The following is a 19238-nucleotide window of genomic DNA, read 5'->3' as shown; positions in this document are numbered from 1 at the left end:
GTGGGACATTCTCCCAGCGGTAGCTTACTATGGGTTTGAATGCCTAATATTTCTCCAGTCTAAAAGCCATCATGATTCTATGCTACTGCCATTCAACAAAAAACTATACAAAACTAACATACAGATTTTTTTTGGGGGGGGGGCAAACCTTACAGAGGGCGATAGCTCAGTGGCAGAGAAGCTGCCTTGCATGCAGAAGGTCTGTTTCAATCCCCAGCATCTCTAGGTAGAACTGGGAATATACCCAGTCTGAATGAAACACTGGAAAAACACTGCCAATCAGTGTAGACAATACTGAGCTAATTGGAACAATGACTCATAAATCAAAGTTTCCATGGTTAAATATTTTTTTATTCCAGTTAGAGCCAAACTCAACTTGATTTCGGAGACCTGAGATGGTGATCTTCTGCATGTGTTTGTTTTCAGCTCATCTGACTCACTGAGCATAGGGAAAGCAGAAGTTTGCGAGAAGGTATTTAACCAGCTCCCTCTTTCCAAATTTAAATCAGCTCCCCCAAGAACCTAATATGAGCTGTCTGTGGATGTCAGGTTGAAGTGAGGTGTGGTTTAGGGCAAAAGGAACCAGCACTACCAACAACCTCAGGAGATTTTAACTGCTGATCACTTTCTCTCTCTCTTATTCTTCAAGACATAAGCGGTAATTCATAAAGCATGTGTACGCAGACATAACTTCATCTTCTAATCCTATCCACACTCTTTCGCAGACTAAAAAAATCTATCAGTTATTAAAGATCTTCTTCAGACAACAACCACAAATGATGTGGTTCAAAGACAGTAAGGGAGGCAAAATTTATCTTACAGGTGTACCACTGCTGTTAGCAGTGGCAATTACCTTAAAATATAGTACAGTGGTGCCTCGCAAGACAAAATTAATCCGTTCCGCGAGTCTCTTCGTCTTGCGGTTTTTTCGTCTTGCGAAGCACGGCTATTAGCAGCTTAGCGGCTATTAGCGGCTTAGCGGCTATTAGCAGCTTAGCAGCTTTAAGAAAAAGGAAACAAACTCGCAAGAACTCGCAAGACGTTTCGTCTTGCGAAGCAAGCCCATAGGGAAATTCGTCTTGCGGAATGACTCAAAAAACGGAAAACTCTTTCGTCTTGCGCGTTTTTCGTCTTGCGAGGCATTCGTCTTGCGAGGTACCACTGTACTTTGTACACCACATACTGCCAGTACGATGTAGAGCACAATCCAAAATTCAGTACTGTAAACAAAAGGTTGTGTGTAACTAAGTTATTGCCAAAGTGAAACAATTTCCATGAGCTCAATGAAACTCCCCACCCCACATCCCACCTCCAGCACCCTCCCGAAATCTGCTCTGGGGGTTCTCCCAACACTCTGGAGCAGATCTGGGGGTGGGGTATGAGGGTGGCACGGGATGGAGAGTTCCTTTTTGTTTGCAGAAGCCATTGCACTCATGCAATGACTTGGTTGGATTCAACCCCAAGTCTGAGGTTTAACATATAACTCAACCTCATACTTCCCTCTCAATGAAAACAGTCACTCATCCATTCTACATTTGGCATCCTGAAAGAGCACAGGGAAGAATCACATGAAACTGGCCATGCACACCAAATCATCCAATCCCTCCCAAATAACTGCCAGCTTTCCATTCATGGCCTCCACATGCAAGACTCAAAACTGCAAAAGAACTGAAAATATCAGGATGTTATCAGTCACTCGTCCCTTAAATATCAGCTTCACCAGCCAAGTGCAAAAAAAGCTGTACACAACCGGGATGGGCCAGAACAAGTCAAAACAATTCCAACTGGAGAAAAATCTAAACTAGGATCAAAGCAGCTCCTTGTACCTATTGAGTGTCCTAGCAAGGTACTTTGTTCCATTCCGGTTGGCTAGAGAGGGGTACTTCTTCTGGAGAAAACCATACTCATCACGAATTGAATCAGCAACACTCTTCTTATTGTTAATATCTAACTGACTCCTAAAAATGAGGCAGAAAATTAATCATGTTTCATTTCATTTAGATATCATTTCATTTTCTTTTCCTGTTGCCAAAATCTGGTTAACATGTTCTTCTGGCTTAGAAGGAACAGTGACGTTATGCCATGATGCTATCCTAAATCAGTTGGCATCAGATTTATTTATTACAAAATTTATAAACTGGTCACTTGCAAAAAACAAACAAACCTCTAAGCAATGTACACAAAACACTGAAATTATCAACAAAAGACCAAGTTTAAAAGAACTTTAAAAATCAAAGTGTAATTAAAAAACAAGATCAGAGCCCATGTCAGCTGCTACATGTCTAGATAGGAATGCCTGAACAAAATAGTCGTCAAAAAGAGTACAGCAAAGGCATCTGTGCACGATTTCAATAGGCAGGCAGTTCCAAAATGTGGGTGATTTTCACCCTAGAACAGTGTTTCCCAACCTTGGTTCTCCAGCTGTTTTTGGACTACAGTTCCCATCATCCCTGGCCACTAGTCTTGCTAGTTAGGGATGATGGGAGTTGTAGTTCAAAAACAGCTGGAGGCCCAAGGTTGGGAAACACTGCCCTAGAAGACACATTTCTTACAATGTTATGCTGGCGCTTGTACTGCAGATCAAAGCTGTCAAATGGGCAAAGTGGAGTAAGGTAACCCCTCAAATAAACTGGTCCGAAGCTGTTAAGCACTTTATATACTAATAGTAACACCTCAAACTTGGCCCAGCAACAATAAGATTGACTGGACAGTGAGCTATATCCAGTACACTAAGCATGTTACTGCTACTAATGCAAAAGTTGCATGGATACTGAGGTGGTCCAGGGCCCCAACACTAGGCCTTTCCCAGTTTTACCCCCTGCAACTACTAGTGTAGGAGGCCACAATTCTCCTAGGCCTTCCCATCATACTAGTCTTAGAAACATCCAAGAATGATTTGAGGACCAAAGAGCCCAGTAATTGCAATGGCCTCAACCCTCTCCCCACAGGGCACAAAAACACGGGAATGCAAAGCACTGCTTTGTAACGGAAGGACCACATTCTGATGCTACTCACCTATTCACCACACCAATGATGCCGAGTTTAACAGGGATCACTCTTCCCATAAGTACGTCCATAGCGTCAGTGCCAGCATCCATGAGATCCAGCTTTGTGATCACAGCAAGGGTGCGCCGCCCTAACAGAGCGGCAGGAAAACTGTCATTTTACATTAAGCTGGTCATGGGTTAACTTTGTCAAGCCTAGGAAACAGCTACCCAAAGTAAAAACAAAAGGAAACGTGGAAAGGCGCCAGTGAACACGGCTATGCAGGAGAAGAGAAATTCACCATTACTCATTTACTCATTCTCAGATTAATTGCGAGTTTGTGCTATGACTATGGCTGGCTTGCAGTTTCTCCCAGAGGAGCTCATGGCTGCAAACACATCCATGACAAAGGCTAGCAAGGAATCCAGCTTTAGATGGACCAAACTTTGGCTTAGTTCACCATGGGGCAGCAGCAAAAGGAACCAGAAAGGACCAAGGTGCCTGAAAGATCTTCTCTGGGAGCCCATGTAGAGTTGTATCTATTTTTAGTCTTACTCGGGGTAGACCCACTGAAATTAATGGACGTGACTTCACTTTGAAAGCCTGAAAGCACTTCAACCAGGAAACTCTTTGAAGGCATCTTGCCATTTCAACTGCACAAATTACAACTGCAAACTACCCCTTCTTCAAATCACATTTATAAGAACAGGCAGTAGATACAGCAGATTTTAAGGGGTAACAGTTACAGGGATGGTGGAACTGTGGTCCTCCAGATATTGAATTCCAGCTCCCATCCCAGCCAGCATGGCCAACAGTCAGGGATGATGGGAGCTGGAGCCAAATAATATCTGGAAGGCCAAAGGTTCCCCATCCCCGAGTTACATCATCAGCTGTGTTGTACAAGTTCGTTTCCTAGAAAGAGAAAAAACAGACATGCTGAAACCTGGTTTTCCCTCTCCACTTACCATCTGGATCCACTTCCCGTGCTATTTTGAGGGCCTCAGAAGTGGCCATGTCCGTGTTGGCAGCAGTGACTGCCAGAATAATTGAATTTGGGTTACTAATGAATCTAAGGATTAGTTCTCGGATCTGAAGTTCAATATCCTTTGGTTGATCACCTACAGGCACCTGTGTGAGAAGAAGAAGAAGAAAGTGGACCTTCCTTCTGTTAACCACATCTATTAAGAGTGATGCATATGCAGACAGGTCTCCTAATGCACAACATCTAAAGGCCACTCCTAGGAGGAGGAGAGAAAGCCAGGAAGGAAACCCCAAAACATGAGAATTATATGGAGAGAAAGGTAGCTGACTGACTCTCCTAATTCCAAAAAGGCCTTGTGATGCTGTAGTTAAGATGAGGCAGTCAAGGGACAACAAAGGAGGAAGGCAAAGGGACCTGAGAGAGCCCACTGCAGAGTGTTGTGGTGGGGTTTGCTGGGCATAGTGTGGGGAAGGAAGGGAGATAACTGGGGATTTTGGCGAGAAACATTTTTAAATGTCTGCTACAAGGTATTAATTGATCTCTCACATACATTTCACACTTGGCAAAAAAAAAACCCCAACCCAACAACATAGAACTCTACAGCAGCAGCAACAAAAACCTTCTTACCTTTGTCATTCCTGGCAAATCTACAAGAGTCAGATTGACAACATTAGGGGAAAAAATCTTTAGATGAATTGGTTCAGGGCTGATTCCCTAGAAAGCCAAGGAAAAAGGAACAAAGAATAATTTCTCCAGAACATGCTTAATTGTAACCTTCAGAAAACAAGACATCACTGAACCTAAATTAGCCTTTGAATCTAGGTTGTTTTTGTAATTTGGGCACCTGTCTTTATAATCTAGCATATTGCTCAGTTCAGGTGTCCATTTCTGAAATTTTGCTTGGTCCACATGCTTCAGCTATTTGCTCTTAAATGTGCCTGACAAATGTGACTGATTTTTGTACGGAAGACAACATTCATGGGCCACTAACATCTGGCCCTCCAGATGTTGCTGAACTACGGCTCCCACTGGGTCAGGGATGATGGGTATTGTAGATCAGCAACATCTGGAGGGCCTCAAGTTAGCTCCTCTTGGTTCAGAGAACAAGCCAATGCTCTTAGGAAATAATGCAAAGCCACCAGGGAAGATTGATAGAAGCTGTATCATTGGAGATTATAAGCAATGTCAGTAGTAGATTCTGCCTCTTTGGGAACATAAAGGTAAAGGTAAAGGTACCCCTGCCCGTACGGGCCAGTCTTAACAGACTCTGGGGTTGTGCGCCCATCTCACTTAAGAGGCCAGGGGCCAGCGCTGTCCGGAGACACTTCCAGGTCACGTGGCCAGTGTGACATCGCTGCTCTGGCCAGAGCCAGAGCCAGAGCCGCACATGGAAACGCCGTTTACCTTCCCGCTGGTAAGCGGTCCCTATTTATCTACTTGCACCCGGAGGTGCTTTCGAACTGCTAGGTTGGCAGGCGCTGGGACCGAGCAGCGGGAGCGCACCCCGCCGCAGGGATTCGAACCGCCGACCTTTCGATCGGCAAGCCCTAGGCGCTGAGGCTTTAACCCACAGCGCCACCTGCATAGAACTTAGATAAAAGTGACTTGGCTTAAGAAAGCAATAGCATGACTGTTTCTCAATTGCGGGCTCCAGATCCTGCGTCAAAATAATTTCAATCTGAAGAATGTACATCATTGTTTCCCAACTGTGGCTTCTGTGTTGAAATTACTTCTTTTAAAAGATGAGCCAACCATAGTCACTCACCTTATTATTTCCTGAAATCCTTTCGGTTTCACTTTCTATTTCTTGCCTAATTTCATCGAAGTCTGAGTAGAGCTAAAGTTTTAAAAAGGAAAGGGAAAAAAACCTTCAACATCAGCACCCAACATCCTCTGCCAGGGTCCTAGACCCTGACAGGACCCACCCCTGGTGCCTGCCCTGGACTCCCCTTCTTTATTTATTTATTTATTTATTTCTCCTGACTGGTGCTTTGAGCAATACCAGGAGGCCACATCAAGCTGCCATTTTTATTTCCCATAATGCCTGTGACACAGCACCACTCTGGGACATTGTAGGAAATTAAAACTGCACCCTTCAGCCATGCAATACTGTTGCTGCCCGCCACTAATGCCAGCTAAACCCACCAACGGAAGAGGGGGCCCACCAGAGTGCATTTTCCTCAGGACATCCCCCCCCCCGCCACATATGTACACACACCAAAATCCCTATGTGCATTTGTGGCTTTACAATCAAGAAAATGTACCTTGTTTTTGGTGTGCAGAAACTTTCCCCATTCTTCAGTATCAACCCCTGGAAAGAGACAGTCATGGCATGAGAGAAGAAGTGGAGCAATACAATCAACTTTTTCAGCTTCAAGTACATTTTCTCCATTGAGTTTGTCTATGCTCAACCTTTGTGATGGAGAACAAAAACAAAAACCCCAAGCAATTAAGGAGCATTAGTCAAATGGACCTAGTGTAGGGTTGCCATATTTCAAAAGGAAAAACCAGGACACCCTGAAAGTTGTGGAGCTTCTTTTAAGAAACCCCAAAAATTGTTGAGTTTTTTAAAAGGTTTTTTTTGGGGGGGGGTTACAAAAATGTCAAAAAAACACATTTTTCGACGGACAAAGCGCCACCTTTCAGAAATCCCCCCCCCCGGACATCAATTCCGCCTTTGAAATCTTGGTAATATCTTGGAAAATCCAGACATATGGCAGCCCTAATCTAGTGTCAATTCGCCAGAAATCAAATGCCTCAATATTTACTAAGGTCTTCATTTCTGTTTATAATTCTTATACTAATAAGATAAAAACTGGGGCCTAACATATACTCCTTATGATATATTTCTATCACTTTGTTGATCAGAGTCCCACACATGGCGATAAGAGTGATTGAACAAGTGCGTATGTGGTGTACAAGTACAACATGCCATTATCTGCAATGGCCCCAATCTTATCAGACTCCTATTAGAATAAATGGTTTTAAATGGGGCTTTAGCCATGACTAACTGTAGCTTACGTGGGGCCACTTAGTCATACAAGAACAAGACATTTGGTGGTAGAGTGTGTGGGGGGGGGGAACGACACTAATTTGTTGTCTGGTATGCTCTGTTCATATCACATACACCAAAACATCCTAAATTTTTGGCAATTTCCTTCAACATGTGCAAAATGAAGCTTTTGTATAAGCTTTCCTGGGGTGAAAAGGCGAAATGAAAAGAGACATTCATTCAAAAAAGAAAACTCTCAAAACAAAAACTAGATATCTAAGAAGGTCCAGTTCATAAAGTGGAGGACTTCATACCTTTCAAATCAACTAGTATGTCTAATTTTGCCCACTATGCTAACTTACCCTCGGCTTCCTATGATACTTCACTTCCTAGAATCTTAAGGTAGCAGGCCTCACCATTGCTTGTTTGAGGACATCTCTTTCAGGAAAGAAAGTGCATTGCACATGTGTCCTCTAGAGACATATTCTAGTTGCGGCTACCAGCAACATACATTGTATTACCATATTTTTTGCTCCAAAGGACGCACCTTGTTTTAGAGGGGGAGAACAAAAAAAAAAAAATTCTCCCCCTCTCTGCTCAGCGCCCCTTCAGCGAAGCGGCAGGAGAAACGGAGCCCCTTCCATTTCTCCTCCCACTTGGCTGGGGGGGTGTTGCGCAGCTCTCCCTCTCTGCTGAAGCCAGGAGTCTTGCTCTCCTGGCTTCAGCAAAAGGAACCTGAAGCCTTCGGAGCGCAGCAGAAACTCGTGCTACGCTCCGAAGGCTTCAGGTGGCTATCCCTGAAGCCTCCGGAGCGTGGAGGAAGCGCTCCCTCTGCGCTTCAGAGGCTTCGCGTTGCTATAGCTGAAACCAAGGAGCCTGCATTTGCTCCATAGGACGCACACACATTTCCCCTTTTTGGAGGGGAAAAAGTGTGTCCTATACAGCAAAAAATACGGTATATGCTCAGGTCAATCTGATTTAAGGGTAAGAACACTGGCAAGATAGGTCTCCAACTCTGGATATGCAACTTTTAAGTTATTTAACCTTAGAGAGACAGCCAGGTTTTGGTCATGGCCTGCAAGTTGGTTCCAAGGCTAAGGACCTGTTTCAGGATCACTGTTGAGTGAAAGGCACCGTTGCAGGTGGGAAGGACTCTCTACTATGTGGTCACAAGGTGCTGAACCCCTTTACCTGCAGACTACAGCAACATGCATCTCTGTACCAGCAGGGAAGAGAACTGGAAGGGAGGAGCACAGAGGTACAAGGGCAGGGCACACAATTCCTCCTCTTCTACCATTCTCCTCCCTACCTCTGCCCCCAGTGATTGTGACGTAGAGCCGTTGCTACTACAGCCAGTGGGAAAGCAGGACAGGAGAGCCACCAGACCTCTTATTCCTTACTAAAAACAAGTAGAAAAGTCCTTCTGGGTCCCTTTGATGAGAGGTCCATTGCATTAAACAAGAGACAGATAAGTTATGGCCCTCCAGTGGTTGTTGGACTCTAAATCTCAGAATCTCTGCCCACTGGCCAAGACTGGCAGAAGTCAACATCTGGCAGGCCACAGGCCGCATTTATGCCACCATGTAGTCCTTCACGTCCTGTTATTATTTAAGCACTTATTTCAAATCCATCTCTGTTTGTTTTGCTATTCCCAACAGACTTCTTGCTACCACAGATTTAAAAGTACAATCTGGTAACAAAAAAAAAAAAAAAAAAAAAACCCAGTGATGGTCATTATGACAAAGCACTTTATCACAGTTTTCTTTTTAAAAAAATAAGTCAAGATTTCTACATTACATTCTAGTTTGACACAGAGGCAGAAAGAAGGAAACAGCAAACTAAGCCAGCGGGCCCAGCAAAACAACAGCTATTCAGCACAGCAGCCAGTGTGTAAATGTGCAAATAAAGGACAGCAGGCGGCAATAAAAGTGGCATGGTATGCATGTGGCTAGAATACAAAAGCATGCAGATTCTGTGTAGGAGGAAAAGAAGTGAATAGGAAACCTTTCGAAAGGTGCCTTGCATGTTTCCAAGTTGCAGGGTCTGCAGTTGAAAAGAAACAGCATCAAAAGTTTGGTTATTTTTCCCTCCCTCCAGACCCTCTGTGATAGCACGTTATCAGTCTTGCAGGAATCACAACATACATTAAGACATATGTACCACACGAGAAATGCATGCATGCTTAATGCAGAGTTAGAATGTAACATTCTGAAAACCAGTCTTAATTTAGCAGCAGATGTATTTCAAGGTGATCCTAACTGTGCATAATTGCTGCTGTCAGTAACTCCCTCTAATTAGCTAAAATACTGCAAAGTGAAGAACCACCATTTGCCAAATAGATTTTACCTAAGCTAGAAGGGAAAAATGAGCAAGGATGAGTAGTTTAGAAAGGTACCATCACTTACAGGAAATGAAAAACCATCACAGTGGCTCAGTTTGGGCAAGGCTTTAACATGTGTAGAAGCTAGTTACTAGTTGTGGGTGTATCGCCTCCAAACCCAGACACTCACATACTGGATATCATATACGCTATTCAATATTCAGTGCGATGAAGGTCATCATACATAGGGCTGAACCACAGAGGTGTTTGCATAAAATCTTGGAACTGCCAGCACAGTTGCACAGCTGCACTGGACTTTTTCTATTTTATTTTCTTTCTTTTTTTGCAAGTAGGTCGTGCACAACTTTATACCCAACTAGCATAAGGAGAGGAACAGCTGCCATCTGGTGGGTGAGCAGATGCTATCCTGCTTCCCATCGCACCCTGTTTTGCACGCTGATCCAAACCAGGTTCTTGAGCCAAAGTGATCTTAAGGATGCACAACCCGCAACTGTAGCAAACCAAACTGCCTATTTGTTTCTTTATTGTGAACCTCTCCACCCAAGTTTGTCTCTTTTTTTTTACATCAAATTTCTCTCGGCCACCTACGTTTCTGGCCAAAAAACAACAAAACTAACATAACAAACCACCACAAATTCTGCAAAGGTATGGCAACGTTTGTTATTGCAGTCCATAATTGTGAACTGTGGCCACCATTCATACATTCTGCTAAGAAAGAACTACCTTGGATTTATAAATGTGGCTTATGAATAGGAAAAAATTGTCAGGTATCACTTTATTTATCTCAGACTTTCTTCCAAAAAGCTTGATAACTTTACCTTTCAGAAACTGTATTCAGCCTGAGCTCTTTAAATTCAGTGAAAGGGTACCTTGACACTGCTTCGTTTAATGTCACGTTCCAAATTTAATGCTCCTCTCTCATCTTCAAACTAATTTATTTCCCTAAGAATGACATTTTTGTTTTGAACCCAAAAGGAGTGACAAGAATATCAATTTCTTGTAGAACTACTTGTTCTTCCTTCCTCCCCCACACCCAGCCACAAAAAAGAAAATTATCTATGAGAAGAAATTCTTAGGTCACTTCAAAAGGTCACTTCAAAAACTTATGAGGCTAGACATTTCACATCCAGACTCTTTCACAGCAGGATTAGCAGGAGGGAAAAGAAAAGAAAAAACTCTGTTAAGTCTCTTTATTATGCTGTTTTAGACCCAAACAAAGCCAAAATTCACAAACATTACAGTCAGTCCAGAGTTGCAGGGGCATGAATTAATTACACCAAGCTGATGGGGGGAGGGGTGAGAGAGAGAATGGCTTGTTACCACTTTCTCCCCAAATATGGTCTGCCTGCATTTACAGCAACACAAGATCAGCGATCACTACCGTACTTCATAATTTGCATCTCTGTACAGTGGTACCTCTGGTTACATACTTAATTCGTTCCGGAGGTCCGTTCTTAACCTGAAGCACCACTTTAGCTAATGGGGCCTCCCGCTGCTGCCGCGCTGCTGCCACACGATTTCTGTTCTCATCATGAAGCAAAGTTCTTAACCCGAGGTAATATTTCTGGGTTAGCGGAGTCTGTAACCTGAAGCGTATGTAGCCCAAGGTACCACTGTTTTAAGATACACTACTGTGTTGTTTGTTACGTTTATCCCTTATTTGGCTAGCTTCTTTTAAATACATCTTGCTGTGTTAGCCATATGAGAACATTAAAACTATTAAAAAGATGTATAAGGTATCACAACTTTCAAAAGTCAGTGCTCAGAGTATTCAGTCACCGAGGTCAGGGGAGTCTGAAGTCATCTAAGTTATGGACTTATATGGGCTTCTTCCTGTGAGACTGCCTGAGACCATTTCCTATGAGAGCAGAGGTTGAGGAAGAATGGAAATGCGGTGGGTTTGAATGGAATGCAGAAATCCATATGGCTTGCCTCTTTCCTGGGAAAATCTTATCTGTAAGGGGCATTGCATTCTAGCAGGAATGATACTAAGGTCCATGAACTGCAAAAGCAACCTTGAGAGCTCTGAATCCTGCTTGTTTAGACTGTCTTTTAAAGGGTAGTGTGTAGTGCATGCTAGCATTTGTATTGTGATATTATACACTGTAATGCATCTGACGGGGGAAGCCTTCTGCCTGCTCAGGTGAAAGTCGGTTTAACTTTCCCTGGGACTCCTTAACTGACACTTGAGGAGGGGTTGGAGATAGAACTCTCAGTATGCAAAGTGACAGAAGACAGGCATGTTCTGGGTGGTGGCTGCAGGTTTAGAATATTTAGTCAGACAGTGTGATTGGCTGGGGCTGGACTAGAGGGGACAGAAGCAGCATATATATGGCCAGCAGCAGTTAGTTGGGATGGTCTGTCCAGGCTGGTTGGCACTTGAGCTGGACAGCCAGAAGGAGGAGGCAGCAGAGAGCATCAAAGAAGAAGAAAGAAGACCTGAAAGGCAAGCAAAGTGGCCAACGATGTGCTGTGTTAGATGAATTACTGGGCTTAGGCTGAAGAGATAAGGGGAGAAGGAGAATGCCTGGCTCTGATGTCCGGAGAGACAGAAAAAGATTCCAGGACAGGACAGGGGGGGATATCTGCACTTTAGTAGGTCAGTGGATAATAATAATAATAATAATAATTTATTATTTATATCCCGGCCATCTGGCTGGGTTTCCCCAGCCACTCTGGGTGGCTCCCAACAGAATTAAAAGCACAATAAAACATCAAACATTAAAAATTTCCCAGAACAGGGCTGCCTTCAGTAGAGGTTGAATCAGGAGCTTCAACAAAAGTCATCAGTTATAGCACTGGTGAGGCTTAACTAGAGTGGAGTAAGTACAAGGGCAATTTGGCAAAAGAGCTTCAAGAGGGTACCTAACTGCTTCCTCTTGGTTTAGTAGTGTGAAATAAACTTTTTGGTATTTAACAGTAATGAGTTAGCAAAGTGTATATCCATTTAAAATGTGCTTACATTAAGGTAAGCACATAAGTTTGTATACTGCATAATACAGTCATAAACAAACACTAATATATATGTTAAATACTATAACTGCACTTGGCTGGCTTTTTAATATGCCTATAGTTACAAGAGTTATTGGTAAGTTAAGGCTTCATGGGTTATAGGTGATATTAAATTGCAATAGTGGAATGGATTCAAGAAAACCATTTGAATGGAAGTTGGGCTTTGTTGAAAGGATAAGTAAAGAAATAACGCCAATTCTCTCCACACAAGCATACTCCCTCTTCTTATTGCTTAGACCTGGAAGACCAAAAGAGACAATCCCTTGCTTATTCCCATCACCTCTACCCAAACCGAGCGAAAGAAAGATGAGCACAAAGACCAGGCTCCTGGTTATCACATCCTTTGAATCCGGGAGCCAACAAGAAGCAGTGACAGAAAATGACATGGTGTCATCATGGCAGGCTGTGCATTTGATTCTATGATGTCATTTTGCCTTAAACAACTTGGGTCTAGGATGCCTTAAGGACCATCTGGAGGTTATCTGGAGGAATGCTGCAAGTTACAGAGGCCTGGCTGGCCACAACTGGAAATCGAGCATTTAGTGTCACTGGTCCCATGCTGTGAAACATGCTTCCAGCAGAGATTCAACAGACATCCTCCCTTTTGACTTTCTGGCATCTCTCAAATAGTTTTATACCAACAGGTATAATGGGCAGCTAGTCGGAAAATGAGCTGATGTTTGATGCTACTAGGATAAGAAACACAAGCATTGTTTCATATATATCCTAGATAAAGGCAATAGCACAGAAGTGTCAACTTTCCTGCTGAAAAAGCTTGCACAGGATATTAAAAAGAACATATAGAAAGGGGAAGCTATACGGAAAGTCCCAAACTCTCCTTCACTTGTGGAAAAGGAAAATATTATTATAACCTCATACCAAGGGCCAAAGATGTGGCTTAAGATACAAATTAGCCAAGAGAACAGGAGCATTTATAAAGCATGAAAAAATGCAACATATTCTGGTTTATTTTAGCCAACCATTTCATTCAACTGCATTGTACTCTTACTGTGCCAAGACAAGGGAATTTGGGGGATTCCACAAACAAAGAAGGTGATGCTTTCAAAACAAATAATTCCCCAAATCCCAGTTGTTGTTAGAGGCAGCTTAAGTAGGGTGTGCGTTATAAACCTTCAGCTGGCAGGTGTTAGTGGATTATTTGTGAAGATTCTCCTTTCAAATAAACCAGCACAAATACAGCAAGCAGGCTAAGATTTATTCCAAAGCCTCAAATAGATTTACAGGTATACACAAATCCAACACTGCACTGCAAAATGGGTCCTCCAAGCAATGGCAATTATTACATGCAGTTTACAAAGGCTGGCAAAGATTTCAGGTCATTATTTTCAGAATGTAATATTACATGGCAGCATTAAAGATATTTAAATCAGAAACAGGAACTGGAAAAAGCACTTAATCATCTTAACATATTGTCAATGGTTGTTCCTATAATTAGAAAAGGTTCCTCACAATCTCTTCCCCTCCCTCAATTAAAATCATGGATATTCAAGGGAAGATGAAAGCTTTGGTGATCTCGAAGGCAAATGGACAATATCCTTAAATAAACAGGAGGCATTACCAGAGCACAAAACTTTGAACCAGTTAAGACAAGACACTACCACTCCTTTCCAGGTCAAATAGCTTCTGATGCAGCTTATGAAACTGGTTGACAAAAACTCCAAGTGGCTCCAAGTCTCTTTATTCCTTCAGAATTCTTTTGTTTTCATACTGTGTAGCAGCTAGAAGAGGAAGATCACCCTGCCCATTATATACCCAGTTGCTCACTGCAGCCTCCTGGTGAGGGCCTCTGGCAGATACCATCTTATCAGGAAATCCCATTTTGCACAATATAGGAATCAAGCCTTTAGTGTTGTGGCACCTACCTTTTGGCATTTGCTCCCCTTAAATATTAGACAGGCCTCTATTTAACACCTCCTGCTGCCTTTACAATGCCCATCTTCCAACAAGACTTTTATGAAGAGATCTTTCCCAGTCTGCATATATTTTGGATATTTTTTCGATGTTTTGATTGATTTATCTCTTGTGTATGTCCCACCCCAGACTGCTTTGGAAGGAAGGGCAGGATACACATTCAAATCAAATTTATTAAACGGTCACAGACCAGATTAACTCGTACAGCTAGTCAGCAAAAGATAACACCAGAAAAACAAAGGACAATTTCAATACAGATTAGGCCATAACAGCAATTTAAAATTAGACAGCATAAATAAAATTAAGTATTTTAATAAAGTAGCAACAAGTGAGAGCTGCAATCCATTTATTTATTACAGTTATCTCCTACCTTTCCTCCAAGCAGCCCAGCGCAGTGCACACAGTTCTGTTCCCACCATCTCCCGCCCTAAAAACATCTGAGGGCTCTCCAACCCATTACAGGAAACAGGCATCAGTTATTCTAAGCCAAAAGCAAAGCAATCTCTCTAACAAATGAAGATTATCCAGTTACTGTAAAAATAATTGTCTCCTGTCAAAATGATTATTTCGGCCAAGATGAATGGAAAAAACCCCTGCAATAATGATGGATGGATGTGAATGCAATGATTCTCAGTTCCTATTTTTTATGGCAATCAGAAACACGTATAAATCTATTCCTAATCATCCAACTAATTTCGACCATCTTTCTGCCATCCTCTGCACCAGGCGGCCTTAGGTAAGCCCCTGTTCTCTCAACAGCATTATAATACTGCCCTACCTTCCAGCGTTGAGAACTGAAGCAATCTCTGTCAAATGCTTTTAGCATAGGAAAGGGGTATAGCTCAGTCACAGAGCATCTGCTAAGGCCCTAAATTCGATCCCCAGCATCTCCAGGTGGGACTAGAAGCATCTCCTGTCTGAAACCTTGGAGAGCCTCAGCCAATCAGCGTTGACAACACTGAGCTAGTCAGACCAATGTTCTGGCTCGGTATAAGGCAACTTCCTATGCATTCCATTAAAATGCTAAGTGCAATTGCGATGTACTCCACTATCCCCCAAATGAGGCAGCTGTAAATAGAAGACACACAACTTCAGTTCTAAAATTGCTGAATGCTATGAGTAACAGTAATACCACCCACAGGAATGGCAAGGGGACAAGCAGGTGGTACAAATCCAAAGCAGCTGTGCCTTGCCCTCAGGATATAAAGAGAGAGAGAAATGTGAAACACACGCAGGCCGTGGAAAGGCGTCGGCGGCTTTAAAAATTAAAATGCTGGCTATTTCTTAACTTGGCATGATTGTATAACGGCAACTGAACAGTAGTTTCCTTTTAAGGATCACATCCCATTATGAGCAGCCCTTACCGTTTTCGTCTCCAGTTTTTTTCCGAAGATCCTCTGCAGAAACGTTAACCAGCTGCAGGATGAGGGGGCGCCGGGTGACAATCCCTGTGCCTCGTGGGAGCAGGTCTCTCCCCACCAGACTTTCCAGCACAGAACTTTTCCCACTGCTCTGAAAACAGAAAAGGAAGCAAAGGAATTGCATTTTGCATTCTACTATTCCAATAGCCTTGAACAAATGACAAAGTTGGGAATTTCATAGATTGTGGACAGGTGTCAATACAAACCTTCCCCAAAAAAATCAGGCTTTGGAGAAAAAGATGGATCTATCTGTTGCAATAGATCTAGACTGCCCTCTGTTGGCAATTCTGCTTTTATCCCATCATAGCATTTCATGAAAATCTAGCATGAAAGGGAGGGAAACTATAGCTGCCTCCCAGGCATGGGTGTAGGGGGGCAGCTGCCCCCCTAGGATCAAGTAAAACAAAAGATAATAATAATAATAATAATAATAATAATAATAATTTTTATTTTTACCCCACCCTCCCCAGCCAAGGCCGGGCTCAGGGCGGCTTACAAGCAATAATAAAAACAAGTTGAATGAATACAACTTAAAAACAAGATTAAAATACAACATTAAAACATTGAAACAATAAAATATTAAAAAGCAGCCTCATCACAGGAGGAGAAAGGAAAAAGAAAAAAGAGGGGGAGGGAATCAAATTGGCTCCAAACCAAAGGCCAGGCGGAACAACTCTGCCTTACAGGTCCTGCGGAAAGAAATCAGATCCTACAGGGCCCTGGTCTCATGAGGCAGAGCATTCCACCGGGCCAGAGCCAGTGTTGAAAAGGCCCTGGCTCTGGTTGAAGCTAATCTAACTTCCTTAGGGCCCGGGACCACTAGGGTGTTGCTATTTATGGACCTTAAGGTGGGGCATACCGGGAGAGGCGGTCCCATAGGTACGAGGGTCCTAGGCCATGAAGGGCTTTAAAGGTCAAAAGCAGCACCTTAAATCTGACCCTGTACTCCACCGGGAGCCAGTGCAGCTTGAAAAGCGCTGGGTGAATATGCTCCCATGGCAGAGACCCCGTGAGGAGCCTTGCTGCAGCATTCTGCACCCGCTGGAGTTTCTGGGACAGCTTCAAGGGCAGCCCCGCGTAGAGCGAATTACAGTAGTCAAGCCTGGAGATGACCGTCACATGGATCACTGTTGGATGGGGTTGGAAAGTGAGAGAGGAAGTGCGCCAGACCAGACTATGTTCCCAATTCTACAGTGAGTACTGGTGAGGGAGAAAAAGCCTCAGAAAGAGCCCCAAGAATAGCTGGAAAAAATCAACGTTTAAAAGATGGGACACTAATGCAAGTACACCATTACATGCTATTAATCCTTTCTGCAACTATAATTAATTTCATCAATAATTTTGATGAACCTTAGCTGCAGAACTAACAGGCCGACCTATCAGAAGCAGCTAATTATGGATCATAATGCTCTGAAGCATTCATACAGAAAACAATCCAAGAACTATCAGAAGCTCAGCTATGATTTTTAAAAGGCACTTACAATGTTATAAGCCAAAGAGCTTAGAGTTTACAAAAGCATAAAAAGTCACTGAAAAATATTACAAGGCTAACCGTATTTAGTTACAGTCTAACCCAACTCAAACTATCCCTCGCCTGACTACGTTGGCAGGGGCAAATGGGAGTTTGAGTCCAACATCTTAAGGACCATGGGTTCCCCATCTCTGACGTAATCTACCCTTACAGTGATCCTCATTACTCCAAAAGGTGTTAACATATATTTCCAATAAACTCTAATAAATCTCCTTCCTCAGACTGAGCATAAATTACACTGACTGCAAATTAGTTTCTGGGCTCAATTCCAGGGACTGATTTTAACCTTTAAAGCCCTAAATGACAACTTGGGCCTGGCCTGGCTTCAAAATCTGCATTTGTATCAATATAAATGGGTCATTTTTTTTTCTTTTTAGCTGCTGGTCTTACTGCTTATTGTTGGTTGGTTGTTGTTGTTGTTTTACTGTAAACACTTCTGCATACATCCATAACCTCAACAGTCTCCTTCAAATACTGTACTGTATATTTTTTTCTCTCTCTTCCGACATACATATAGAGAGAGAAAGAGATAATGAATGAATTTTACATAAACCTCCTATAGACACAAAACTGTAAGGCTGCCATTGCACAACCCCCATTGGAGGACTTCTTGCATCTCATTGCAATATTTCAGGAAGTCATGGCAGGGGAGCGGAGCAATAAAAGAGACAGGTTTTAAAGGAGTGGTTTTAAACAGCAGCCGAGGTCTGACTCAACAGGGATGGAGGGACACAGGGGAAGTCTTGAGGATATGGGGGACTTGAAGGAGTTGTGAGAGGATGGGGATCTGGCCGAGGTGTAAGGGAGGAGGCCGTGAGGCTTGGTGAGCAATGCAAACAGGGGCAGCGGCCCCAAGACTCTGTGTGTGTGCACATACACACACAAACATAAACTACTGCTTGAACTCACTTCTCCAGTTCATGAAGCAGTAGTGGGACTTCTAAGTAACTACAGTCATACCTTGGTTCTCGAACACCTTGGTACTCTAATGCTTTGGCTCCCGAACGCCAAAAACCCAGAAGTAAGTGTTCCTGTTTTCAAATGTTTTTTTGGAAGCCGAACGTCCAAAGCAGCTTCCGCTTGAGTGCAGGAAGCTCCTGCAGCCAACTGGAAGCCGCGCCTTGGTTTTTGAACGGTTTCGGGAGTCAAACGGACTCCCAGAACGAATTAAGTTCGCGAACCAAGGTTCCACTGTATGCATTTATTCTACTTGCTGTTAAAGGGGTACTTCTTAAAAGGCAAGGTATTTTGTCTGCAGCAACTTGCACCCTGCCTTTCAATTGGTTAAAGGCAGTTTTGTATTTCAGCACTAGCCTGGTAGCTGTAAGCAACCACAAATGACAAGCGGTCAGGATGGATGGGGTGCTCCAACCCTCCTCTGCACCCAAGGCAGAAACCATGTGGAACACTTCACAGAAAACAGGTTTAGTTCCATGCCTGGCACAAAAATGACTCACTCCCTCTGTCCTTTGCTAGCCCCTAGCAGGCTAATAATTTTTTTGCAAGGACTTATTTCTGAGGCTGGTTAAAAGCTTCTAAGTAAGTCATCTGATTCCTCAACAATAAATAAATAAAATTGCTGCAGGTGTGGCTAAGCTGTGGCCCTCCAGATGTTGTTGAACTACAGCTCCCATCATCCCCAACTATTAGCCATGCTGGCTGCGGTGATGGGAATTGAGAGTCCATTGAGGGGCACAAGTTAGTCATCTCTACTGCAGAGTGATCAGTATGTTGGGGAGGAGGAATCTACTCCTTTACCACCTTGAGGGTTCTTAAGGAGGGTCCCTTCCAACTCTACAATTCCACTATCAGCTTAATTAAGCACCTGTAGTTACACTGAGGATGCATCAACCTGCCACTTCTTTGGTTACTGACAAAACGGATTTTCAAGAAAAAAGGGGTTTTATTTATAAGTTAAACTATTTACATCCAACCTTTCTGGTGCAAGAACACAATTCAAAGCAGTGGTGTACAACATATAAAATTACAATTTCATAAAACAAACAAACCAAGTAAACAAGATCAGCAGTTAAAAATCAAGT

At 43.0% G+C, this 19238-nt stretch overlaps 2 protein-coding genes across 5 annotated transcripts in view; one reads left to right on the top strand and one right to left on the bottom strand.

The window, feature by feature from the left end:
- DNM1L (dynamin 1 like) overlaps positions 1–19238 on the bottom strand; it is a 37313-nt gene that overhangs the window by 10998 nt on the left and 7077 nt on the right. For 2 of the 4 annotated variants that reach the window (XM_079992467.1, XM_079992469.1), the window contains exons 2-9: positions 15609–15756; positions 8964–9002; positions 6232–6278; positions 5733–5804; positions 4595–4681; positions 3951–4113; positions 3016–3136; positions 1827–1958 (exon numbers count right to left, since the gene is read on the bottom strand). In XM_079992467.1, the coding sequence (XP_079848593.1) occupies positions 1827–1958; positions 3016–3136; positions 3951–4113; positions 4595–4681; positions 5733–5804; positions 6232–6278; positions 8964–9002; positions 15609–15756 (809 nt within the window). The remainder of the gene's footprint in view (positions 1–1826; positions 1959–3015; positions 3137–3950; positions 4114–4594; positions 4682–5732; positions 5805–6231; positions 6279–8963; positions 9003–15608; positions 15757–19238) is intronic. The other 2 variants (XM_079992468.1, XM_079992470.1) reach the window with 1 other exon arrangement.
- DHX58 (DExH-box helicase 58) overlaps positions 11821–19238 on the top strand; it is a 37498-nt gene continuing 30080 nt past the window's right edge. Inside the window, exon 1 of the mRNA XM_079992528.1 lies at positions 11821–11899. The gene's annotated coding sequence lies outside the window, so the exon portion shown is untranslated. The remainder of the gene's footprint in view (positions 11900–19238) is intronic.

The sequence above is a fragment of the Podarcis cretensis genome (genome assembly GCF_951804945.1).
Source record: "Podarcis cretensis genome assembly, chromosome: 10".
Taxonomy (NCBI): Eukaryota; Metazoa; Chordata; class Lepidosauria; order Squamata; family Lacertidae; genus Podarcis; species Podarcis cretensis.
This window is presented reverse-complemented; position numbering and strand designations above follow the sequence as displayed.